This window comes from Rhagoletis pomonella, unplaced genomic scaffold (genome assembly GCF_013731165.1).
Source record: "Rhagoletis pomonella isolate Grant_MI unplaced genomic scaffold, Rhpom_1.0 Rhpom_scaffold_00009, whole genome shotgun sequence".
Taxonomy (NCBI): Eukaryota; Metazoa; Arthropoda; class Insecta; order Diptera; family Tephritidae; genus Rhagoletis; species Rhagoletis pomonella.
This window is the reverse complement of record NW_023458563.1, coordinates 31,317,952-31,344,373: the sequence shown is the minus strand read 5'-3', so window position 1 is coordinate 31,344,373 and position 26,422 is coordinate 31,317,952. Positions and strand designations below refer to the sequence as shown.

The window sequence follows — 26,422 nt, the reverse complement described above, 5'->3', positions numbered from 1 at the left end:
TTTTTAACGCACTTATTTAGGCAAATAAAATGGTTTCACAGTTTTCATTTAGGAAAATTTTGCAACTTCTTTCTGCAAAACTAATAAAATTGAAAATATTGACAAATGTTTCAGCGTTGTCACGGGGTGGGCTTTAGTAGTCAGCCGCAGCTTGTGTTTTAAGAAAACTAGGTGGAATTAACAATTGAAACTTGGTCAGGATGTTAATACCATGTCCCCACTAGAGCTAACCACGTAGTTATGGCTGTTGAGTTGGTTATCCCGATAACCCACTTGATTTAGCATAGTTTCGCCATATAAAAATGACAACACTTAACCATTTCACTGAGATGGTTAAAAGCTAACCAACTCGAAACCACGTCGAAAGTCTGATACAACCCTGTGTTTTCCCGCCATCTGTGGGTCATTAGCGTTAAAATGTAAAAAATTTGTTCCCTACTAGTGTTTGGACTTCACTAAGATCAGATCAGATTTACCCGATTTTTGAAAAAATTTGAAATCTACTCCGCTTGACTTCAAATCTATTCCATTTTTTGCATTCATTTTATGCCCCTCTTAGGGCCGTTTTTTGAGTGTTCACCACCGGTTTCAGTAAAAAAATTGAAAGTTAGCCAAATCTTACTGTTAAAAAGTAATTCTTTCATACCAATGCGTCAATAAAGTAACCTCGTTATTTTTTGATGTATGGCTGTAGAAATTGCAGAACTTTACTTAAGTTGTTAAAAAATATAACGTCGATGTTTTTGCAAAACCGCCTATCGACCGGTTGCAAAACCGCCTAAATCGCCGTTGTGGCAAAATGAGATTTGGTAACCCTGAACTCCAAGCATCGATATTAATGCATAAAAATCGTTAAATCGTTATTAAAACAACAGATTTGTAAAATCATAGCTACAGAGAATACCGCCTATCATTGCAATGCCCTCAAAGAATATACCGTTTTTTCGCTCTCCTGTAAAATTTGAGTGCCGTAAGATAGGCGGTTTTGCAATTGGGCGATGGGCAGTTTTGCACAAACATCGACGATATGTAGAATGAAATTTATATAAAGTAGAAAAGGTTTAGATCCTACTGCTCTTTAAAAAATAAAGTGTTAGAAATGTTCTACTTTATAGAAAATCCTAAAAATTACCTAAATATGTAACATATTATCCTTACATTGCCTCGCGTTCTTATTTTTGCATGAATAGAAAATATTTAAGTCAAACAATTAATGTCAGAAACGAAAATAAAAAATTCATTCGAATACGGAAAATTTGTTTTGCCCCGACTTTTGCAGCGATTTAGTCCTGAATAAGGTTTTTGAGCTCCGAACACTGTTGTCTACATTTGTACTGTTTTATAAACCTCAAACCGCAGTGTGGACAGCAATAGTTAGCGATGTGGTTAAGTTCGATTTGAGATGGTTAACTTTTTGGTGGGGACTTGGTATAAGCGAGCTATCCTCTAAGACATGTGTAACTAAAAAATATAAACAATATAATTGTTTATAAGTTATTTGTTGTTAAAATTTCTTAAGGCGTTCCAGTTGATTTCCTTATCAAAGTGGGCAGTTGTCACATACTTTCATATATATAAATTCATAACACATAACACATGTTTGCAAACTGACAAATAAGATGTGTTGCCATACCGTACAAAACAATACAATAGAAAGAATTCTACGTAGTTAGGTTATAATGCCTAAGTGCGGCCACAGGCCGCCTACGCAGAAAGGTGTTCTCTGAAAAAGGTGTTCCGCCCCTTTTTTTCGGCAACACAGAAAGGAGAATTCTACGTAGTGAGGGTTTTAATCCCTAAGAGCGGCCGAAGGCCGCCTATGCAGAAAGGTGTTCTCTGCAAAAGGTGTTCAGCCCCTCTTCTTTGGCAACACAGAAAGGAGAATTCTACGTAGTGAGGGTTATAATCCCTAAGTGCGGCCGAAGGCCGCCTACGCAGAAAGGTGTTCTCTGCAAAAGGTGTTCAGCCCCTCTTCTTTGGCAACACAGAAAGGAGAATTCTACGTAGTGAGGGTTATAATCTCTTTTTCCCCTTTTCGGCAACACAGAAAGGAGAATTCTACTAAGTGAAAATTCCGAATTAAAAATCCGCTTTTACTATTCAAAATTTCAGTCTGGCAGCACCAAGTTTTATGTTATTTTGCTATCTTATTCATCGTTTATATGAAAACTTTAACAATAAATTATATAAGAACTATAGGGTTGCTAGAAAAAAAGGGGCCTTTTTGAAATCAGGCGGTCCTATTCTACCCCCCTCAGCCCCCCTTTTTCTAGAATTGCCGTCCGTCTACTAAAATTTTCCCAATAATTATTATGTTCGCGGTTATTACTGTTATACAGAGAAAATACTTCTGAGAGTTTTTCACGTTTGCAGTTCGGGTGGTCTTTACAAAACTGCAGCTGCTCTTGTGTGTTGCGTTAATTTTTTCCACTCATGTTAATACACGAATTCATAATAAAATTAAATCAATTTTCCTATTATAAAGTTACTCACTTTTGTGGCGTTTCGTAATCCATTGCTGCGTTGTATTTAATTGAAAAGAAATCCCGTCTGTTGCAGTGGCGGTCAAAAAGAACAATTAAAATGTAACCAAAGAACAGCTGCTTCACTATAGAGAAAATTTCGCCGAAATTGGCAAATAAAACGAGATTTTCGCTTGTCATTATTGACTGTGCATACCTATAACAACAGTTGATGACACGATAATGACAATTGAACTGTGACAATGTGCAAAAATTCATCGATGTTTTTCCTCGCCTCGATACATCAAAACTTGCATCGATATTTGTCGATGCATCGCACACATCGGTTTTGCTACACTGGGCACATTCAGAAGGCGCAACAGCTCAGTAACTGTTGCATTGGCACATTCTAAACGCGTTGTTTTGTACTTCTGATCAACTGAACAGTTGCGTATTAGATGATCGTAGTATTTTTCTGATCATTTGAGACAACAGGTTGTGTGTTTGGAATTTGACATCTAATTTATCAAGCCGTTGAGAAGACACATTACGACCACTGATTTTTTAGCTACGGTTGCGCTCAACTGCTGCGCCTTCTGAACCTACCCCCTATGGAAATAAAACGAAACCAATTTCAAACAATTTCACCAACTTATATTTTGATGTACATATATAGTATGGTGACTCAAACAAGTTGAGATGTTGATCTTTTTATTTAAACAATCGCAGTGTTTTTCAAGTTAACATTTTTTATTATTTTTTTACAAATATATTCAGCCCTGTTCTGCAATCCGAGTCGGAATCGCATCGTAATCGGAATTAAATCCGACTCGGAATTGAAATGGTGTTCCACAATCCGATCGGAACTTTTGTTTCGAAGTTAATAGCGAATCCGATTGTGTAAAAAAAGGAACAAACCTCCAATCTGTCAACTTTGTTTTGATGTGTGTCAATTTCATTTGGATAAATAAAACCGAGAAAATAAACATGAGTTCAATTATTTTATTGGTGGTTTACTTGAATAATGAGCAGCAAACATCTGAAAAAGTGAAGCGAAAAATTTTGCGCGATCACAGCAATCCCATGGAATTACCGTACTCAGCGTTAGTAGTATAAAAACTATACTATACTAACGCCATTTAAAACTATTAATTTATATTTTACAGCTTTATTGCACTCTATAGAATACATAAACAAGCGTTCCTCATGATTTTGAAAAACTTGTACAAAGCTCCATTCCCGCAGTGTTGAAATTGGCAGAAACGCTGCGATTCCTCGTCGAAGCCTCGCTTTGGGAAGGAGCACTGTCTCCAAGATAATTTCAGAAATAATTACGCTCATGGAGCGGAGACTTTGCTCAAAGTGGATAAAATTGTTCATGCCTTTGTAAGAGATAGGAGCCGACAAAAGTTCTTTCTACGAACAATTTGGTATTCCGGGTGTGATTGGATGTATTGACGGCACGCACATCAAGCTATTGCAACCACAAGACGGGTCTGCTTTTTTTAACCGAAAAGGAAATTTTAGCATTAATGCAATGGTTGTTATTTGCCACAATTACTGGATTTTATATGGAAAAAAGTTTTCGTCAAATTTGTTTCTTATTTATTTCAGATTTGCGATCATAATATGGTTATTAGAGCTATTGATGCTTGTCATCCCGGTTCTACCCATGACTCATTTATATGGAGCATGAGCAATGCAAGACAGTTAGTCATGACGAAGTATCGAGATGGTGATCACAATTCGTGGCTATTGGGCGATGCCGGGTATGCTCTGGAACCTTTTCTATTAACACCATATAGAAAACCAGAACCACGGTCTATACAACACGCGTTTAACAAAACACATTCTTCGGCACATAATATAGTTGAACGAACAATTGGGGTTCTTAAAACTCGTTTTCGTTGTTTATTAAGAACCTTGCAGTACAAACCACAAAAGGTTGTGAAAATAATTAATGTATGTGTTGCCTTGCATAATATTTGTCGCCACTATAATCTTGAATATGACTATGATGAACCTGAAGAAAACGCCAGCGAAGTAGATAGTGAAGTAGATAGATCTGTACTAACAGGCATTAACTTGCAAAGTGAAGCACAAAGAATTAGAGACGAAATTGCTAATAATATTATATGATATTTTAATAAAAAGAAGTATATTTAATAAAAACCAGAGTTGTAGTTATAAATAAACAATTTTCACAAAAAAACTAATCATTTTAAGACCTCAAGAGCCGCATTTTAATAATTTTAATTGTAGTAATTACTACTTTTATTTTCTCTACTTAAATTCTTTGCTGTTCGCTGACTATAAAATTGTTCCTTTGACCGTTAACAGTTATATTTTTCTTTTTCGTTTTGATCATTTTCTATTCCACTGGCTTCATTCATTCATTCATTCATTTTTATTCATTATTATCTTATGAAATTTAAAGAAATTAACATTAGTTTGTATATTAGTGAACATACAGTAAAATAGATACAATAAGATAATAACTAATGGCGTTGAGTGTTCAAAATGAGAACAGTGATAACACCATTTACTGTTATAATTACAATCGAAGTATAGAGATGTAGAAATGTGGAAATGTGGGGCGCAAAAAGAATATCATTTACCGGAGTTATAATGGTTTAACATTGATGATAAATAAATTATTAATATAAAAGTTTTTTTAAAAATTAATAGAAATAAAGTACATCGGTTCATTACATAGCAAGCAACTTACAAGTGAACTTGTTAAATCAAAATAAAAAGTAGTAAGAAAATATGTTGCAATGTTATTATGTTATTAAGTCGGAAGCCTATTATGTGATAGGCCGTAACAGAACTTGAATATCGTCATGGCTTTACCAAGAAACCATAATTTCACCTGCTTCAGAAAAACGCTTATTCTACGAATTGTTTGTATATCATCGGGAAGTTTATTGAAAATCATACACGATACTATGGTATAGAAGTTTCGATACAGAGTTGTGCGTGAGGCAGGAACAGTGACGTTTGTATTAGAATTGCTTCTTAATATGAGTGAAGTGTATATAGGACTTCGTAAGTAACCACTTCTCATAAAAAAAAAATTTAAAACTTTAAAGTAGTACAAGTGTCTTACAGGGAGAATATTTAGTCTCCTAAAGAGATTCATCGAGTGCGTTAAACGGCTAGCATTACAAATCCTACGTATAAGACACTTCTGCAAAGCTAAGAGTGGTTGAATTCTACTAGAATATGCACTGACCCAGCTACTTATGCCATATTGAAGTTTAGACTGTATTAGTCCATAGTACATCATTTTTAGCACACTGCTTGCAGAGATATGCGAAGACCAGCTTAGGTTGTGATCGACTATAACACCCAGATATCTAAAATTATAAACAACTTCGACGTTGAAACATGTTGCGTCACGTTTTCAATACAAGTATTAGTACATAGTTTATGTCGCAAGCAGCTTGCAGAGTGAAAATAATATCACCACTAGTTACTTCCTTGCCACTAAGACTAAAATACATTAGTTTAGTTTTATTGCTTACAATAAGTTTATGAGAAGCAAACCATTCTCTTAGGAGGCTCACATCGTGATTTATGTCCACAAAAAGATTGAAAGCATTGTTTGATCTATAAGCGATTGCCAAGTCATCTGCAAATGCTGTGACTTTTCCTACAAAAGGCATTGAAAAAAGCGAGTTAATATAAATCAGAAATAAAATTGGTCCAAGGACTGACCCCTGCGGGACTCCCAAATCAATTTGTCTAGGTGCGCTTTGATTATTGTTTACTTTCACCTTTTGACTTCTTAAATTTAGATATGACTCAAACCAATCTAGAACTTTTCCACGGAAACCTGCTGAGTGCAATTTACATAAAAGAATATTATGGTCGACCATGTCAAAAGCTTTTGTTATATCAACAAAAAGACTAGCACAAGTCCCTTTTTCATCCATTGCTTTATAAACTAGTAATTTAAAAAGAAAAAAAACCGACTTCAACTCTCATATAAAAAAAAAAATATATATATATATATCTCATGATCCGCTGATCGGATCTTAACCAGATTAGTATGGGACCACCTCTGATACACTACCTTTCCGATGCAAAAAGAATTATCGAAATCGGTTGACGTGGTCCAAAGTTATGCGGTAACATACATAAAAAAAAAAAAAAAAAAAAAAATATTCCGACGAACTGATAAGCTCTTCCTTTTTTGGAAGTCGGTTAATAAACGAGCAAAAGTTAAGAAGAGCATCTTCAGTAGATACTCCTGACCAGAATCCATATCGCAATGGACTGAAAAACTTTATTTTATCCAAATATTGCAAGACTCTGCATTTAACAGTCTTCTCAAAAACCTTAGAGATTGATGGCAAGAGAGAAATAGGTCTGTAGTTATTTTTATCTTTCTTATTCCCTTTCTTATGTAGTGGTATGACAATAGCACATTTTAAATCGGCTGGAAACACTCCTGTGACTATACTAAAATTGAATAAAATATCAAACATATAAAGCAATGTTCTTTAAAGTCAAACCGTAGATACCATCATTTCCAGAAGAATCAGAATTTTTTAAAGAATTTATTAAACTTAAAATCTCTGACCCAGAAATTGGTTCAAAGAAGAAACTACAGCCGGGAGAAGTATTTACAGAGTAAATTAAGTGGTTGTTGCAAGTACAGCGCATATTATTATTCTTTGGAGCGGACTCTTTTCCAATTGTAACGAAAAAATCATTGAGATGATTGGCAACGTCTAAAGGGTGAGAAGCAAGTTCGCCGTCGATATCTAAAACAAACGGATTAGTTTCGGCTTTCTTATTACGATTTAGAATGTCGTTGACCACATTCCCTTCTTTCTTCACGTCACCCTTCGCAGCTAAAAATCTATTCTTATAAAAATGATCATGCCTGAAACGACATTCTTTATTAATATTGTATGTGAGGAGTTTCACACGCTTCCGTAGGCGAGTGTTTGTTGGGTGCTTGCGACATTTCACGCGTAATTTATTTTTAAGTTTAATTTTCTTAAGTAGATCACAATTGACCCAGGGCTTGAGAATAGTTTTCGAGTTTTTGGGAAAAGTAACAAAGCTAGATTCTGTTATGTGTGCTTGAAGCGTAGACAAAAATAAATTGTAGGCTTTACTCACGTCCTTTTCAGCATAAACACTTTCCCATTTTTCTAAACGAAGTGAATTATAAAGAGCGATAAAATTTATTTTCTGTATGACTGGTGGACTGTTATTATTGAAATTGCGAACATTATTTAAACAACTAATTTTCAGTCCAATCATACAATGGTCAGAAATTCCAAGATCAAAGTTCAAACCCGCAGATGGGCTAAGTGTACTACTATCGAAGCGTCCATAAATATGGTCTATATTTGTTCCAGAAACTGGCCGGGTAATACTTTTAATAAAAGATGTCAAGCCATGACTTGCCAACAGTTCAAGATAGTTATCTACTGTAGCGTTAGCGCTTAATAAATCAATATTGAAATCTCCTAATGTGACTAGATTCGCTGTGGTTTCCCTATCTAAAACAGAAGAAAATTCTTCTTGAAATACCTGTAACGATTTTGAGTGAAGCCTATAAACACATACAAAACTAATTAGTTCCTTTTTAGTATTCAAATTAAGTTTTAAAATATCCGCACTTGCTAGGCAAAAACGTGTAACATCGTACTCATATATATTGCGTACGCAAACTCCGACACCACCAGCCGAGTATGAATCATTAGTATTCGCGAAGAAATTGTAACCGGGAATATGGTAATCATTAACTTCATAAGAATAGATCCATATTTCCGTTACAAACACAATATCTGGAGGATGAGCAAAGGCTTCCAGGTTCAAACATAATGAATTAAAATTCTGTCGTAGGCTTCTCACATTTTGATGAACAACGGTTAAAGTATTTCTTCCTACTGTTAAAAAGTTTAAATCTTCTATGACATTTATGTTGATATTTATGTTAGAGCTGTTGTCTATAAAAAACGTTCTAGTATTCATTTATGAAAACAAAAAAGAATCCAAAAGCACTAAACAGAAAAGTCTGCTAGGTCTTCAAACGTTTTTATGACAGCAGCTCTATCATGTTCCGATTTTTTCATAAGTAACCTTGAGTTACTGAGCCACAGATACTTAAAATTTTTTTGCTTTTTAACTTTTGTAGCTTCTAAAAACAATGCGCGGTTATAACTGGTAAAGCAATTATTAATAAAAATATTTTTACTATTTGTGCTCGTGCCGGAAAAAACTGAGGTATTTAGTTTCTTCTTGGCAGTTCTCTTAGCAGCCATAATTTTCTTCTTACTTTCGTTCAACTTGAATTTTACCCAGATATTTTGCTTAAAATTACTTCCCCTTACGTTTATACGTTTAATCTTCAATTCCTCAATTTCATTATCGGAAACCACCACATTTAATGCATCACTGAAAAATTTTTTGACACATTCTTTCGCATTCTCTTCATTTGTTATCGGCACTCACACTATTTCAATTGTATTTTCTAATGTTTTTTGTTCGTTCCAATTCAACTTATTTTCTAACTTCGTAACCTTAATTTTTAGTTCATTGTTTTCTTCCTTTAGTTGTTGTATCGCTGCGAGAAAGTCAGTATTTATTTGCTTCAAGCTAATTATCTCTTTGTATAAGAGTTGAAGAGTTACTTTGTTGTCACTTGTATTGTTTGCATTTGCACTTGTTGTTTTCTGCACTTGTTCCTCTTCACCCACTGCTTTGCGTTGCCTTCCACTGCTAGCGCTTTCTTGCTGTCCCACAGCAGCCGGCATTTGCTGATGTTGGCTCTCTGCTATTTGTGTAGGCATTGTTGTTGCTTGTTGAAACGACTTTCTTCGCATTATATTACATTTGTCACACCGGTATTTATTATTTGTTGTTTTGAAGAATTCAATATCGGCAGATTTTAAATTCACACAATTGCAATGAAAAAAGTGTTTGCAATCGAAACAATCAATTTTATTGGGATTGTCGCGCCCAACTCTTTCGTTGCAAACAAGGCAATTCATTTTTTTTTATGTTGAACTATTAAAAACCTTGCAGATAAAATTATTGAAAGTGAGCACCCCACGAACACTTCCTACTTATTGATGAACATCGTGGAAACGATCGGAACAATTCCGATAAAAAATTTCCGATAATCGGAATGCAGAACATCAAATTTCCGAAGGAATTCCGATTCGAAGTGGATCGAAATGTAGAACAAGGCGGAATCGGAAATAATTTCCGATTGTCGGAATGCAGAACACTAACAATCGGAAGCAAATCGGATTGCAGAACAGGGCTGATTATTCAGGCTTTAGCCAAAACCATAGAAAACAATGTTTGGAACTGTATACAAAATTTAGAAAAATTCTCCAAATCTTCATAAACATTTTAAACTTTTTAATATTAGTCTTTAGAACATTTTAGGATATGCAGTTTTGTAGCTCATACAATTTTAGTATAACAAAGTGCAAGCCTGCAAAAGAAAAATGATTATAAATCAAAGCAATTGAAACTTGCACTTTATTATACTAAATTTTTGTGAGCTATGTATATAGTTCTTCTTTAATCTGATGTTGGAGAAGATAATAAGAGCTGCAGAACTTAATCGCTCAGGAACAATTTACTACAAGAGCGTGCAATTGCTGGCTTATGCCGATGACATCGACATCATCGGTAACAAAAACCGCGAAGTCTGTTCTGCTTTTTCCAAGTTGGATAGGGAAGCAACGCGAATGGGTCTGGCGGTAAACGAGGACAAGACGAAGTATCTCCTGTCATCAAACAAACAGTCAGCACATTCGCGCCTTGACACCCACGTCACTGTTGACAGTTACAATTTCGAGAAAGTAGAGAATTTCGTTTACTTGGGAACCAGCATTAACACCGATAATAATGTCAGCATTGAAATCCAACGCAGAATCACTTCTGCCAACAAGTGCTACTTTGGACTGAATAGGCAATTAAGGAGTAAAGTAAGGAGCGGAAGATATACGGGCCTTTACGCGTTGGCGACGGCGAGTACCGCAGACGATGGAACGATGAGCTGTATGAGCTTTACAACGATAAAATACAGCGGCTCCGCTGGCTTGGTCATGTCGTTCGAATAGACACCGACGCTCCAGCTCTGAAAGTATTCAACTCGGAACCCGCTGGTGGTAGCAGAGGAAGAGGGAGGCCCCCACTGCGATGGAAAGATCAGGTGGAGAAGGACTTGGCTTCACTTGGCGTTTCCAATTGGCGTCAGTTGGCACAGAGGAGAAACGACTGGCGTGCATTGCTGAACTCGGCCAAAATCGCTTAGGCGGTTACAGCGCCAAAGAAGAAGAAGAAGATGTATATAATTTTGTCGGTTCGATGTACTAGAGATGCCTCGATTCATTAAAGCGAAACACCTAAAGAGACTTTGACCAAGATATTTAAATGGCTCCAAAAAGTTCCGTTAGAAACATTATTAGCTAAGTTGTATTAATTTATAAAAAACTTTTTACAATTTTGCTAATAACATATTTTGTAGTGAAACATTTGTGTTATTCTCGAAGTCTTGCAAATGCAAAACTGCTATTCCAAATTTGCAAGAGTGCGAGGGCCCCCATTGCAAAGTTGTAGCATGCATAGATAGTAAGCAGCGAAATTCTGTGTCAAATACAATAACAAGATACAGCAAAAAACTTGAAGTGAGTGAAATAAGAAGAAGAACAACAACAAAACAGCACAGGATTGCATTTATCTTGCTACGCTTTCTTGGAAAATATATACCTGGATTTGAAGTTGCATACTTTGCATCAATAGGAAATGTTGTTAAGTGTTTGCAAGTTATGCAATCCGTGCAACGTGTAAAGGCTTTGCAAGATTTCGTGAAAACCCCTGTTATCTGAAAAAACCCATGCATCGAGGCATCGATCTGTGCACTTTTAAGGGCTGCTCAAACAGGCGCGGTACGGTACAGTGCAGTATAATCCCGTATGATATGCGGTACCAAATACCATGGCGGTATATGGGAGCACTCAAACAGACCCGGTATTGGAAGTGCGGTACAAGGCGGTACATAACTATACCGCAGTGTGCACAGTTGACCGCGCGGTATACGCAGATATATCGTAAGCAGATTTGCAGTTAAGAGCTAGAATTCTACCACATTAGATAATAAATTAATAATACTACATTAATACTAACAAAAAATCATAATAAGAACTTCAAATTAAAGTGGAAAAAGTGTCAGTAAAAAATATTAGTTTACAAAAACGAATGCGTTACAAAATAGTGTATAGTGCCGCTAACCTGACCTCATCACTCTTCGCATGGCAACAATGTTTCTTGCTGTACTGTACTATACCGCACCGCGCCTGTGTGAGCTCCTTTGCGTATATCGTTACCGCGTATCGTACGGGATTATACTGCCCTGTACCGTACCGCGCCTGATTGCGCAAGATGCATCAAATCAACGAAAAACATCGATGTATTCTTGTCACTGACATCCCTTCTATGCAGCATCAAACAAGCAGGTATTACTGTCTAACCAGAATGGTGAAGCTAAGGTATGTAGCAAGAGCTATCAAAAGTTAAAATATTCTAAATTCTCTAAACTGCCCATAATATGTAGCTGTGGTTGTGGTGTATTATTGCTGATGTAGCTATCGAAATAGCTTGTGGGTGTGGTACTACATTCTGGTTAGCCACCCTGCCAGCCAAAAGTGGTGAAAAATCTGGTGAAACCGTGGGTTTCGGTCACTTCAAAACTAGTGACAAAACTGGTGTCACCACTTTCCCCCTGTACGTGTGAGCCTTGCATCACTGTCGCACTCATTCAGATACTTCGTAAGGAAAACATATATCTGCACTCGTCTAGCATTTCCCACTTCAGCTGGCGCAGGGTTGCATTCTCTTCACAGCGAATTCAAAATAATCTTATAAACTTTAAATAAAAAATCTTAAAATTTGTTTTGATTTTTATTTTGCAAAATTTATTTTTCAAAATACATTGCTAATCTAATATAAATAGTTAGTAATCAATATTATGAATAAAAATTACAATTAACATTAATAATAAAGATATTTTTACATACATATGTGGTTGCTTAATTGCTTATTATTACTACTACTTCTTTGCATATAGCTCTTTTCAAAAGTTGCAACATTTTAATAAAAAGTTAAGCGATTTTATCAGTATTATAATCAAAAGAAAGGTAATCGATTTACCTTTCTTTTAATATATATTGACAGTTGCAAAATGTGACCACAGTTGCAAAATGTGACCACTTTTTCACTTCTTACATATAATGTTTTCAAAAGTTGCAAAATTTCTATAAAATAGTTAACCCATTTTAACAATATTATAATCAAAAGAAAGATAATCGATTTACCTTTGTTTTAATAGATATGAACAGTTGCAAATCATTTGTAATGGTGCACAAAAATTCAGTTTCGTTACAACTTTCGAAAATTTTATCACTTTTTCACTGCTTATATATAGCTGTTTACAAACGTTGCAAAGTTTTTATGAAAACGTAAAGCGATTTTAACAATATTATAATCAAAAGAAAAGTAATCGATTTACATTTATTTTAATATATATTAACATGGCAAATCATTTGTAATGGTGCACAAAAATTCAGTTTCGTTACAACTTTGCAAAATTTTACCACTTTTTCACTGCTTATATATAGCTGTTTACAAAAGTTGCAAAGTTTTTATGAAAACGTAAAACGATTTTAACGGTGTTATAATCAAAAGAAAGGTAATCGGTTTACCTTTCTTTTGATATATATCAAGAGTTGCAAATCATTTATGGTGGTTCAGAAAAATTAAGTTTTCTTACAACTTTGCAAAATTTGACAAGTTGGACCTACACTTTGAAGGTGCTCCTGGCGTTGAAGGTGCTGAGGGCGGAAGGTACCCATGGTGCTCCTCGCGATGAAGGAGCTGAGCATAGAAGGTACTGGTGGTACTCCTGGCGATGAAGAAGCTGAGGGCAGAAGGTTTTAATGGTGCTCCTGGCGATGGAAGATGCAAGCGTTGAAGGTGCTGATGGTGAATCCCAAACCCGTAAACAAACAAAAATATCAATTCAAATTTATAAACATATAAAAAGTCTCAATACATACCTTAAAAATGTGACTAAGTCGCTGCTGTTTTGCAATCTAAAAGAAAAATTACATTATAATCAAATAAAATTGTTAAATACGTATCCTCACCTTCAAAATTTTCGCAAAGTGACATTTCTTCATAGTATGTATACTGTCATCAAAACTCCGATGTTTCTAACTTGCTCGCTCTAACGCATAGAATTCTTATTAGAGTACGAATTCTTATCGGGTATGTAGCTCTAACAAAGGGACATTTTTTTTGACAGTTCGAAAAAAAAATTTGTAAGTGTGTAGGTGAGATGACTAAAAAGTTGTGAATGTGTTTGTAAAGAGCGAAATACACCACACAAGCGGTTTGACAAACCAAGCGAAATTTCCCTTTGCTTCAAGCCATTTGTGCTGTGTATGGGGGTGTTTGAAGGTTTGACAAACCGCTTGAGGGAAATTTGAGCAAAAATCAAAATTTTTTGATTTTCTGGCCGCCATGTTGATGTTTGATCAAACCGCTTGCGTTGTGTATAGCAAAATCGCCTCATTCGCAACGAAATTTTCACCGAGTAAGGACGTAAGAGAGGAAAATGAAAGAAAACCACAATATTTAGCATTGCGAACTGGAAGAAAACTAAAATTCTTTGCTTGAACGAGTCATGTTTGCATGGTGTATGGCGAAATGGGAAAAGTAGGTTTGAAGAATGTTTGACAAGCCGCTTGTGTGGTGTATTTCGCTCTTAAATCGTTTGATTTTCAGGGGAAAGTGGTGAGCCGGTGCTGGCAGGGCAGTTATTCAAATTTTGCCACTAAGGCACCTATTACACGTTCAATATGTATTGTGATATTTTGTGATATGCGGTATGTGGTATGCTACACGTTCAATAAGGGCCGGTTGTTCAATGTCTGGTTATCACTACTTGCCGGGTAAACATCATTATCGACGTTTTCGTCATCATGCATATAACATGTGATCCATAAAACAGTCGTTGTATTTAACCGGAGCTTCTACCTCCGATTAGTGCTAATCAGACATTGGGCCGTATGAATAGAAACTGAGCAATTGCTTTTTCTTAAAATTTCATACCTGCTACTTCACTTTTGTTTGAATAAATCGAGTAAAAGGTCTATAATTTTAAGAAAAAGCAATTGCTTATTTTTATTACCGGCCCTAAATATTGTGATACTGAAATACTATTTGTAGGGTAGCTAAAAGTTAGCGAAAAGAATTTAACTTCGAAAATTTGGCTGCGCCATTAAAACGATGCCAAATACAATGAAGCGAAAATATTGAGAAATTAAACACGGCGTCTTGGTTGTCAACAGTAGACTGGTTAATTTAATGTTTTCAAAAATGCAATTCAGTGTAATAGTTCAAGTTATGTTAGGTAATGACTGTAGGTATGGTACATATGGTATGAAATGTATGCACATATGAAAGAGTGATACAGCAAAGTAAAAATTTCTCGCTGTTGTATTAGCATATGTAGATATGTGAGCATATATGCATGTGTATATACAAATGAGTTATAAGGGAGGGGATCAAAGTTAGGTTTTAGTATAAACATATGTACATAGGTCTGTTTGTACAATTGAGTGCATGCGCTTATATTACAAATATAAAATGCGACAGTTAAACGAGGACATAATTGAATATAAAGTTAATAGGGGTCTCCCCTTAAACTCGTAAAGCTCGTAAATTTACGAGCCTCGTAAAAGAACTGTCAAAATTTGTATGTAGCTCTATGTACGAGCCCCTCGTAAATTTTCGAGGCAAATTTAATGCGCAAACGACCTCATAAACATCAGTGTTGCCGAGGAGCCGATTTTTTTTATACTAAAATGTATGATAAAATAATGAAAATAAATGAAAAATATAATACGCGAATAAAATGAATGAATTTCATCCACTAACTGTATTGACTTAGGTTTTCTGCTAATTTCCGTAATTTTTAATTGTATTTTAGCCAAGAGTGATAGAGACAAGATGGCGGGATGTTATGGGAAATGCCACGAAAAAAAAATTCTTAACAAAATCCTGGTTGATCTGTCAAACAGTCACTTGACGCACCCCTTTACACCTTTCAGCTTAGTATCCAGCTCTCAAGAAAAGCAAAAACTCCATATAAAATTTCACACAAGAAATGGCAAAGAAATTTTCTTGCGACAAATTTTCTTGAAGTAGTATCCAGTTCTTAAGAAATTTAGTACGCTTTTTTTCTTGCGCTTGTTTATAAAATTTGACTATGGCAACACAGGTTTATCGAAGAAACATATCGAGTTTTATTTATTTCTTAAATGAAAGTGACAGCCGAATGAGAAAGTAAGTAAAAAACATTGAATTTCTATTTGTATTTGTATACATTTCAGGAATGGAAAACACTCCTACAACATCAAAGCGGCAAAAGCGAATTTTAAATTTCGCGGAGGAGGAGAAGAGGCAGCTAATAAGAGGGGTTAAAGAGTGGCCCAGGATATGGGACATTACAAACCCATTACATTCTAATAAAAATGCTGTGGAACAGGCTTGGGTCCATATAAGCAATTCGCTAGGCAAAAATGGTATGTAAATATTAAAGCCCTTTGTTTTTGTATATTTGTAATTTTATTGTTTTTGTTATTTTAGTCAATGAATGCAAAGCCGGATGGACAAGTCTACGGGAAAGTTATCGCTACCACGCAAGGGTGGCACGAAAACACAAAAGCGGTAGCGCTGGTGGCTTAATGCTGGAGGAACCTTCATTTTCTGAAGCTATTGACTGGGAGTTCGCTGAGGAAATGGCATTCTTGCCAAATGTGTCCCACAAAAGAAAGTAAATGTACTTAAGTTCAGCTTTTACCACTTCATTAATATAGTATATTATTTCCGCAGGATTTTCTCATCCCCAGCACTTTTCGGAGAAGAGTCAAACACCTCTCCATTATGTACAGCAGAGGAATCAAATGTTTCACAATCTAATGAAAGTTGTACAGAGTACGATTACGTGAGTACATGTGTAAGTACATATGTTTGTGTTTCAGAATAATCGGCCATTATATATTTTCGTGTATACTTAAATGTGTTTAACCAGACTGCATATATAGTTATTCATATATAAATTTACGTGGATGTTAAATTAAGTATCACTGGGACATATTTATAGTCATAATAAAGTCGGTTCTAAAGTAAGTTGTAGCTTTTTTGGCAAATATTCCATTGAAAATTGTGCTGCTACACACTTTAGTGTCGACTTTATTTGGACTATAAATACACCCCAATTATAAATATCATTAACAAATATTATGTATGTCGCACACGTTCTTCAAAAGTGACAACTCAAAATTTTTCATTTTGGAAATTATGCACTAAAAATGTACGCAGAGCTTTTATTTACCTTTCAGCAAAAGCTGGGGTAAATTTTTGTTATAATTTGTTGCAAAAACAAGGTAAAGTCTTCCTTGCCCATATAATTAGCATGTGCTAAGATATAGTTTTTCGCATTTTCTGACGAACGTGTAACTTTGAGTTGTGTCTCTTTTGAAGACGGTGTGCGATGTACAAATGTGGTGTGCGGTTTATAACACCGGCACACAAAAAAACGGGGTGTGTGCTTTTAAGCAGACCTACCTACCGACATGTATTTCAACATACTGAATCCGAACCTCCTAAATTTCGAGTAAATTACGAAAATACAAAAAAAATCGCAGTTTACTTGAAATTTGGAGTGAACGAGTCAAACGGACTTCAGACTCGGATTCAGTGGGCCGAAATACATATCGGTTGGTGGGTCTGGTTAAAAGCACACACCACTTTTTTTGTGCCGGTGTAATTATACTATTATATACACACTTTCAGGATCCAGCACCTCCAAAACGTTGTAGGTCATCTAGCACAAGCCAGAATCCTGAGGTATGGAACCGTTTCAGTACTATTTTAAAAAAACAAGAAGACTTGCTGGAAAACCGCAGGCGCACAACCAACAGCTCACCTTACACACAAGCACTATCCACTTTTGACTGGTTGTTAAATCAGCTTCCACGGTCTATTGGCGATGACATTTGCTTAACAATTAATAGCATTCTTTTACAGAAAGTGGAAGAACACAACGCAACAATTAATTAAGAATGAATAGCATACTTTTACAGAAAGTGGAATAATTTCAAGCAACAATTAGTAGCATACATCATGTACGGATATATATTTTTATTAGTTTTGGGTTTTATTCTTTTGTTTATTTAATATTTATTAATTTTTACAATAGTCTAGTTCATTATTTGTATAACATCATATACATACATCCACATTTCAAGCTTTGTACAAAAATGAGGAAAATTCACCAAATTTTCATCAGAATTTCAATCTTAATAATTTTTGTACAAAATTTTAAATGTTGATTTTCTATGATGTTATACATCAAGGCGCATCCATACAAGGTGGTGTCAATTGCATATAAGTAAAAGTCCCGTGTATTTTGTTATTGCTTTTTGGTACATCAGGATGTCAAAACGAAAGAAAATAGGAGATAATTTTCGCCCTTTCGTTTTGTTGACATCCTGAAGTTACACCATTTCGTTTTGTTGACATCCTGAGGTTGCACCATTTCGTCTTGGATGACATTCTCCTGTACTAGTGTAGAGACAAAAATATCCAATCAGCTGTTCAAATAACACCACTTTGCATAGATGCGCCTTGGTTATACATATAATGAGCTAGACTTTTATGATTTATAAAAAATTAATAAATATTAAATTAACAAAAGAATTAAGCCGAAACTGGTAAAAATCTCGCACACCTATATTTTTGTAAAGAAAGTTTAACAACAGTAAGAAAAGTACTGACTAGGTTTAAAGAAAAAATCTTCGTATTAAATTTATATATGTATTATAAAAAAACTTTATTCAAATAAATGAATTAAACTAAATGAGAGTCTTACAATTTCAAAGAAATGTAGCATTGTTTTGCCGGGGAACCGATCGACTAGCTGAATTAACATGGTCTGTCAATATTTTCCGTACATATTTTCCATAATCTGAAACTCTTCCGCGGTAGGTGTTTAGTCCATCTTGATTGAAAGTGTATTCTTGTTGCTGTATTGCTTCCCATTCTCCCGGCACCCAATTTCCGGTACTGTCTTCAAACCCAGAGAACACATTAGGATTATATGTTATTTATAAGAAAATTATGCAGCAGGCAACATGCCGAAACAATCACTTGCACGCGATCAGGTCTGCAAAGTAACACTTTTCGAAGGCAAAGCCATCTCGCACTTAAGATGCCAAACGCGTTTTCAATGCACCGCCTTGCGCTACTCAGCCTGTAATTAAAAATTGTTTGCTCTGTCGAAAGATGCGTCGTACTATAAGGCTTTATTATGCGCTTGCACAATGGAAAGGCGTCATCTCCTACGATAAAGTACGGTATTTTTTTGCCATCGATAAATGCATCGGGAGGGAATGGGCAGGTGTCATTAAGAATACTCGCACCAAATTTAGAATTTCTAATAATATTAGAGTCGCCTTCACTTCCATAAGCGCCTACATCCAAATACATAAAATGTAATCAGCATCGCAGGTAGCCATCAAGACAATGGAATGAAATCCCTACAACAACAAAAATCAAAGTTCGTATTACTTTTTAATATAACCGATGCACATAATGTAATCTTACTTTGTAGTTATAAAATATACTTCCACTTTTTGGAGGTGCTTTCATACTGACGTGTTTGCCGTCTATAGCACCAACGCAATTCGGAAAATTCCACTGCTTTCTAAAGCCATCAGCTATATCCACCAGACTTTGTTCCGTCCACTCTGGCACCTCCTTTTTTAATACAGTGCATATTGCTTCACAAACGCACGTGACGATCCTGCTAAAATGCTGTTTGCTGATACGATAGCAGGATGGAAGATGACGCTGCAAATCCCCCGAAGCTAAGTATCTGAAAAAAAAGCGTATCAAAAAACAAAACCAGTTAGAAATGGACTTTGCGCAAAATGTATGTAAGTATACTCTAGTACTATTGCCAGTTTGGCTTTGCTGGAGATAAAATCTTTTGGTCTGCAGTGGCGTTTCGGAAGCAGATGCGGCTCCACCATCTCAAAAATTTCGTCAAAAATTTCTGGTGGCATACGGAAATTTTCAAAGAAGAGCCTCGGTGAATTTCGCAAGTTTTCGAAATCGGTGATGAATCTTCCCTTATCATTCCTTTCCTTGAGGTATGGTCTCACCCAATACCTCGCCTTCTTACGCGTTCTTCTCTTCATTTCAGCTTCTACTTCAATTCCGGCCATCATGGCTCCACAGTTCAGCAACATCATTAAGTTTAACCTAGAATATATAATAAAATATTTTATTTAAAAATTTTAATTTGTTAAAATATTGTGTAAAACGGATTGTGTTCCGGAATGTATCGGATAGTGAGGATGGTACAAAAAATGATGTGGGCATGGCACCTCCTACCTTTCCGTCTTGAAAGGACAAAGAGTAAATAATTAACTGACCCATTGTTTTTTTTCTCGACTCGTACAAGTCTCAATCAAGGAACTTTCATAAAAACAGGGAAAAAATCAGTACATAATACTGCGGCAAGAGAAAGGAGAATTCTTTCTATAGGATTTTGATCCTGAACATGTTCAAGGGCCGAACGCAAGGGTTTTGACCCTGAGCGTGTTCGTCGACCGAAGGCAAGGGTTTTTCCCCTAACTTCAGGAGGCTTGCCTGTGGAGCCCTGTAGTCGGAAGAGAAAGAGGGGAAAGTCATTGAATTCTTTTGTCTTTGTTCTTTCAAGTTGGAAAATTGGGAGGTGACACGCCCGTTTTTTTTTTTTTTTTTTTGTACTAGCATCAAAATTACCGATACTATGTATTCGGAACATTTCCCTGTAAAACTTACTCGTCATCTTCCATTTCGGATACTGAAAACTATCTCCTGAAATTGAGTCAAAATAAATTAAAATGTACTTTAATAAATTTAAGGAAAAATATTGTTATAAACTTACAAATTGGTCATAGGCAAAAGATTGTTTCTTTTGTTAACTTTTTACCGCTCTTCTTCTGCCATTGTTTACTATTCACGGTGCATTATCAAACGTCAAAATTACTGGCCTACTACTATTTCAAGCAGAAGAAAGAACACGAACATTTTCTTGTGCATTTTCTTAAGAGCTGGATACTAAGCTTTCCCAAGGGGGGCGTTCCCATAAAAGACTCGTAAATTTACGAGTTTTACACGGTTTAAGACTTTACGAGTTTAAGGGAAACCTCTAAGGGCCGTTTGCACCATGTCTAGTTAACGCTAACTGGAGGTACATCCTTCAGTTAAGCACGTTAACTGCTTTATCGATCACATGTTATATGATGGGTGTCGATAACGCCGATAAAGATGTTTAACTGGGAGTTAGAATTAACTAGACATGGTGCAAACGGCCCTAAATAAGTGTATAGATGTTTTTGACCAACGGCAACTTGCCGTCGTTGGGTCGTTGGGTGACCCAACACTATCAGCAAAAACAGAACGTGTGACAGGCGCCTAAAGCATGGAACATTTTCCTATCATGAACAGTGTTGCCGTAGAGTTCCAAATACTTCAAAAGTAAAACGTGTTTGTGCAAGTTTTCGGAAGATACTTTATTTTTTCGCTCATTTCGCGAGATACTTAAATTTTTCGCGTAGTACAAATTTTGTTACATGTTAAAGATTAAATATTTATGTACGTATGTATGCGGTGGCAGCTTTTAAATTGTGATCGAAAATATTGAAACGTTTTGGGGTCAAATAAGCTTACAGAAAAATTATTAAAATGAACAATGTATAAAGAGCTGACTCATTCATTTTTAATTTATTTTACTTGCCTCATAAACAGCTCTGCAGGTGCAGAGCGTATATTTTCAGATTTAAATCCAATATGAAAAGAGAAATAGAACTTTTTTACAAACTGTTGAGAATATGATGGGCGTATTCATAATAAAAGTAAAAGTCGACACTGAAGGCAGTCTCAGCTTTTTGACATAATTTCCAACGAGTTTAACGTGGAATGTATCACATAATTTGATAATTAACGTAAATGATCGACAGCTAATAGTTTTAAATATGTATGTATGTACATATGTTTGAATTCAAGCTTTTTAAAATCAATACAAAATATATTTGTTCGTCTCTATACAAGATTAAAACCAATAATCTATTTTTTGTTAGATTGTCACATTGTGTAAAATATTTTTCTTCATGTCATACATATGTATGTATATGTATGAATGCGAATTACACGATTTTTCGGCTATTGACAATAATAAAAAGCAATGGTATAAAACCAAATAGCATTTTTTTTAAGTTTTTTCTAACTTGATACTTGATACTGAAATAAAAAATTTGTGATATATTTGATCCATTTTTTGTGTCTTTTACGCTACATTTTTTCATGCCGTCGCGGCAACACTGATCATGAACCACAAATACAAGATCACGCAGAAACGCGACGTTGTATTTGTAATTGTTTTTGAGAAAAAGGTTTGTGAAAGCGGTATTTTTGGGTATATATAATTACGTATACATATTTGGTAGAGAACTTTTGCGGCTTGGTAACTATTTTATTTATAAATATGTATACAAATGTGGACGTATGCTGCATCAACTTGTCGAAATTAAAACTCTCAAACGCTTGTAAGCGCACACTATGGAGTTGCTCAGTTTTAACGCATGATTCAATAATACATGGTTGGATAAATATTGACATTTGTGTCAATCGACTGCCTTGTAAGGTTGCATTTGAGAAGGAAAGAGAAGCGGGTAACAATTTTATCTCCTTTTGTGAAAAGGTAGTAGGAAAAGTAAGTAGTCTGGTAGTGCTGAAATGCGTTGTTGTATACAAATTGAATTAAATATATAAAGAAGATTCCACTAATCTAAACAATAGACAATGAATTAACTTTTTATGGCCACATAAATATTAAAATTAAATAAATGGATATTCACATAAAATTCTTGCCAAAGAAAAATCTTTAAAATCTTTGAAGAAGTATTCCCAAATATTCAAAATAAGCCATGGTTTCATTGAATATCTTAAATTGAATTACATTTGGTTTTTTTTAATTTGAATTTTTTAGTAATGTTTTCTACTTTTTTCTCCAATCAGTCTTACTAATCATTATATTGGTTACATTTAAAAGTTATATCTTCAATATCGCAATTTAATTACATTTGGTTATTTAAAAATCTAAGTTTGATGGAATGTTTTTTACTTTTTTCTCCAATCGGTCTTGCTAGTCATTATATCGGTTAAACTTTAAAAATTTGTCTTCAATATCGCAATTTAATTACATTTCGTTTTTTTTTAATGTTAATTTTTTGTAATGCTGTGTACTTTATTCTGCAATCAGTCAAAATCAGCACAAGAAAATAACTTTATTAATATTTCCACTTTCGCTTTTATGGAGTGGTATACTTGTAAATATGCAAAGGCTGCACTTGACCAACCCAAAAGCTGCAGTGGTAAAAATACATGCACCAGCAAACGTGGACGGACACCCAAATGATCCTGACCTTCACAAGATCATATATTTATTAATATTTGTACTTTCTGCACCAGCCATACATGGACGGACACACAGGGATCCTAGCATGCAAAACTTACTTACTTAGTGAATAACTCCGATACCCTGCAAATAAATATGAAAATTACTGTTGTAATTCAAAATATTTCCATTATTTTTGATCTTTTGCCATACTTACTTGAATTTGCCCAATAAGAAAATGAATTTCCACGAAACAATCGATGAAAATATCGGCAGTGTTGCCTGTTGAACTTTTTATACGAAGACAATATTTCTCCTTGTATTTTAGTAGTAGTTTCTATAAATCAAAAAAGAAGGCAACACAGGCTAAGGCAGAATGCGGGAGCGAGACAACTGCCAGGTTATCTAACCTTGTATTATTGAGTCATGGTTTTAACGCACGTAAGCGCGTGAAAACGGATCTCGCATACGCCTGCCTATGGAGTTCCAGCTTAACACGACAACTCGTTTGAAGGCGCTTTAATCAATAATCAATTTTGGATTTTAAGTTATGATGTCGGTTATGTCGAAGGCTGAGGTGAGCTCAGCCGAACTAGAGTGCGGCGGAGGTCCCACTACCCCCATCAAACAAAACACAATTTTCTCGTGTATTTAATTCGAGCACACACACACACACACTGCGCTATGACTAGAGTGCCGGCAACCTTATGTCCAAAGACATTGACTCTCGGCAATGGAGAAGCGACTGGTGAGCGACAGGTGATGATTCTCCGTAGCAGCGGGTGATTAGCGGGCAACAGCGAGGGGCACTCGCAGCGCGGCGGGTGATTCTCTGTAACGTGGTGAACGCTCTCAACAGCTTCGGATGCTTTCAACGGTGACGGATTGCTCCCAGTAGTCCTGAAAACCTCGGCAAGCGATTCCCGGCGACAGTTGAGCGACCTAGCAAGACTCTAAGGCACCGCCGTTTCCATAATCGCACGCTACATGAGTAGGGACTGGAAGGCGGTGTCCACGACACGGAGTACGGTGGCTCGGCCATTTATGTGTGATAACCATTTATTCCCAACGGGACTGAAAGTTAGCTGCTCCCCAAAGGACCAAGTACGGAGCAGTACAAAAGCAAAGTATAAAATAAATTTTCAAATTTCTAACAATGCTCAGAAATAAATATAATTTTGAGTAGTAACATAAAATATTTTCTTAAAAAAAAAAATGAGTTTATGTACAAACATGTGTGTATGTATATATGTATGTATTTTCGTTTGTATACCACATAGAAAAGAATAAAAACCATGTTTATTTGAAGTACACTTAATAAAACCATCAAATGTTTACAAAACCGCCATTCTTTTATTAAAACAAAAAATAATATAAAAATTAAAATATGCATGCATCGCTTTTTAAATGCTTTAGTTGAAACGCTCACCAAGAGCTTTTTTGGGAGCAGCAAGGGAGCGCTTCTTTCTAATGACACACAATGTTAAAATACAATGAAGTGTGAAATTAGGAAGGGAGCGCTTACTGCTGAATATGGAGCGCTCCAATAAAACTAATGGAGCGCTTCTGGCCCCGTTGGGTTATTACAAATTCTTTGCATAGTAGTATAGATAATAATTATTATTTTTGTCTTTTTTATATAAACGAAATTAAATATGTAAAGACTTAAACAGGTGTTGGAAAAGCAACGATCTCTCGGTGGAGGACGGCGGACACTTCAGATAGGGTGGGAGGACGTTATCCAGTGGGATGCGGTAGCACTCGGCTAGTTCTTCGATTCTCTCGAGGAAATCGTACAGCGCGTTGCCTCCCGAATAGTGCACATCCCAGCGACGAACGGTGTTCATTAGTTCGGCGTCGCTCGTCTCGTTGCGTCTTGGCGTTACATGCCCAGTCTCTTCTGGTTGTGGGCTTGTGTTGTCGATCTGGACGGTGGGAATGGTGCTGAGTGGCAGCTTCACGGGCCTCTAATCTTCCGCTTTAATCTCCTCTTCTAGGTCTCTCAGTAGGTCATCTGTTGATTTGCGGTTGCGCTTCGCCTTTACATATGCGCTAAGCGCGTACCAAAACGCCTACCAAATCAGTTTCCAAACTATCAAAATTTGTTCATCATTAAAACGAGTTTTCCCCAGTTTTCGGGGTTTTTAGCTACACAAATTAGCAGTAAAAATTAAAACTACACATAATATTGTTTACAGTATTGGTTAACCATTCACACCAATCTTTAAGATTAAACAAAAGAAATTAAATAAAGGAATTAACGTAGTGTATAAACAACTTTTGTAAAATATGTAAATATCTTTGGGATTGACTCAGCTCATATCAAAAATTTTTTTTTGCGTGTGAAAAAGCAAAAGCAGACATTTTATGCATTACGATAAAAAAAATTTTAAATTTGATTCAATTTGCATACACTCACCCTTTTTTACCAGTACACTCACACTTTGCAAATTGTCTATCACCAATTTTTCTTTCAAGACAATAGATAATTTCTCGTTAATTTCAACAGCTAATAGGTCATAGCTTTGGGAAGTGAGTTTTCGTTAGCAGAAAATTGTCTGCTTAATAGAATATAGAAAAAATAGAAGAAATCTTATACGTGTAAGCAAAGTGAAAGCAGTGCTTTGAACGCGTAAACGCAAATTAAGCGAACAAATTTTAATGTTCAATTTGGTTCTATTTTCAAAATATTTTTGCCTACCAAAGGCTTCATCAAACCAACCAAGCTGCCAACAGAGAATGAAGCTACCAATTTTGGTCCAATTGGACCAAAACGGCAACGCTGGTGTACATGGATTCGTGTGACATGATCGCATATCTTCTGCCAGTTCTCGCTTGATGCTAACATACTATAGTCTAGTATGCCGGCATGGATCGTGTCTCAGGGGCGTAGTGGGGGAACGAGAACATTTTCTCTTATTCCTATTCACCTCGAACAGTACGGGGAGTAGTTATTCCCAAATCTATTCAGATACTCACGATAAGGACCGTGGCCCGAGAGGAACTGGGTTAGATGAAAAATACATTATCCGTGAGACCTGTTCAGCCATTTTTCAACGTTAGGAATGAGCTTGTGGGTCCACCTCCCTTTTTCTGAATCGTTCTATCGTTTCTGCCAGATTACCATAGAGCGACACCTTTCCTCTCTAGCTATTGTCTTTCGCGTTAGACCATCGCTGTTCTCAGACAGGCGATTATATATTATTTTCATCTCTTGTGCGAGAATGTCTACTGGGACCAGTCCAGCGATAACAAGGATGCTTCGTCAGAAATTGTGCGGAATTCGCAAACAGCTCTCAGTGCACTTAAGCGATACACGGTTGTTAGTTTCTGTGCGTAACATGCTTCGTTACAAAGTGGCTGACAATAGTTTTGGTTTTCGTCGTTCCTTTTCCAGCGAAACAAG

At 35.8% G+C, this 26,422-nt stretch overlaps 2 protein-coding genes, 1 long non-coding RNA gene and 1 pseudogene across 3 annotated transcripts; 3 read left to right on the top strand and 1 right to left on the bottom strand.

Moving 5' to 3' along the window:
• Window positions 1–2,892: 2,892 nt before the first annotated feature.
• On the top strand, window positions 2,893–3,453 carry LOC118745725. The gene is made up of 2 exons (XR_004993689.1): window positions 2,893–3,126; window positions 3,240–3,453. It is a non-coding gene; the product is annotated as an uncharacterized LOC118745725 (long non-coding RNA).
• A 638-nt stretch (window positions 3,454–4,091) lies between these two features.
• On the top strand, window positions 4,092–4,601 carry LOC118745490 (putative nuclease HARBI1). The gene has a single exon (XM_036478939.1). It carries the CDS (start codon window positions 4,092–4,094, stop codon window positions 4,599–4,601), a length of 510 nt encoding a protein of 169 aa, XP_036334832.1.
• An 11,267-nt stretch (window positions 4,602–15,868) lies between these two features.
• On the top strand, window positions 15,869–16,345 carry LOC118745489. The gene is made up of 2 exons (XM_036478938.1): window positions 15,869–16,090; window positions 16,155–16,345. Exons 1-2 carry the CDS (start codon window positions 15,901–15,903, stop codon window positions 16,343–16,345), a joined length of 381 nt encoding a protein of 126 aa, XP_036334831.1. The 5' UTR covers window positions 15,869–15,900.
• Window positions 16,346–18,438: 2,093 nt separating this feature from the next.
• On the bottom strand, window positions 18,439–20,766 carry LOC118745724 (annotated as a pseudogene).
• Between the last annotated feature and the right edge of the window lie 5,656 nt (window positions 20,767–26,422).

Bases quoted from the DNA above. Each gene is read 5' to 3' on its own strand.
- LOC118745490 (XM_036478939.1), top strand. From the start codon at position 4,092: ATGGTTATTAGAGCTATTGATGCTTGTCATCCCGGTTCTACCCATGAC.
- LOC118745489 (XM_036478938.1), top strand. From the start codon at position 15,901: ATGGAAAACACTCCTACAACATCAAAGCGGCAAAAGCGAATTTTAAAT. The intron at 16,091-16,154 runs GTATGTAAATAT...TTGTTATTTTAG, and splicing joins CAATTCGCTAGGCAAAAATG to TCAATGAATGCAAAGCCGGA.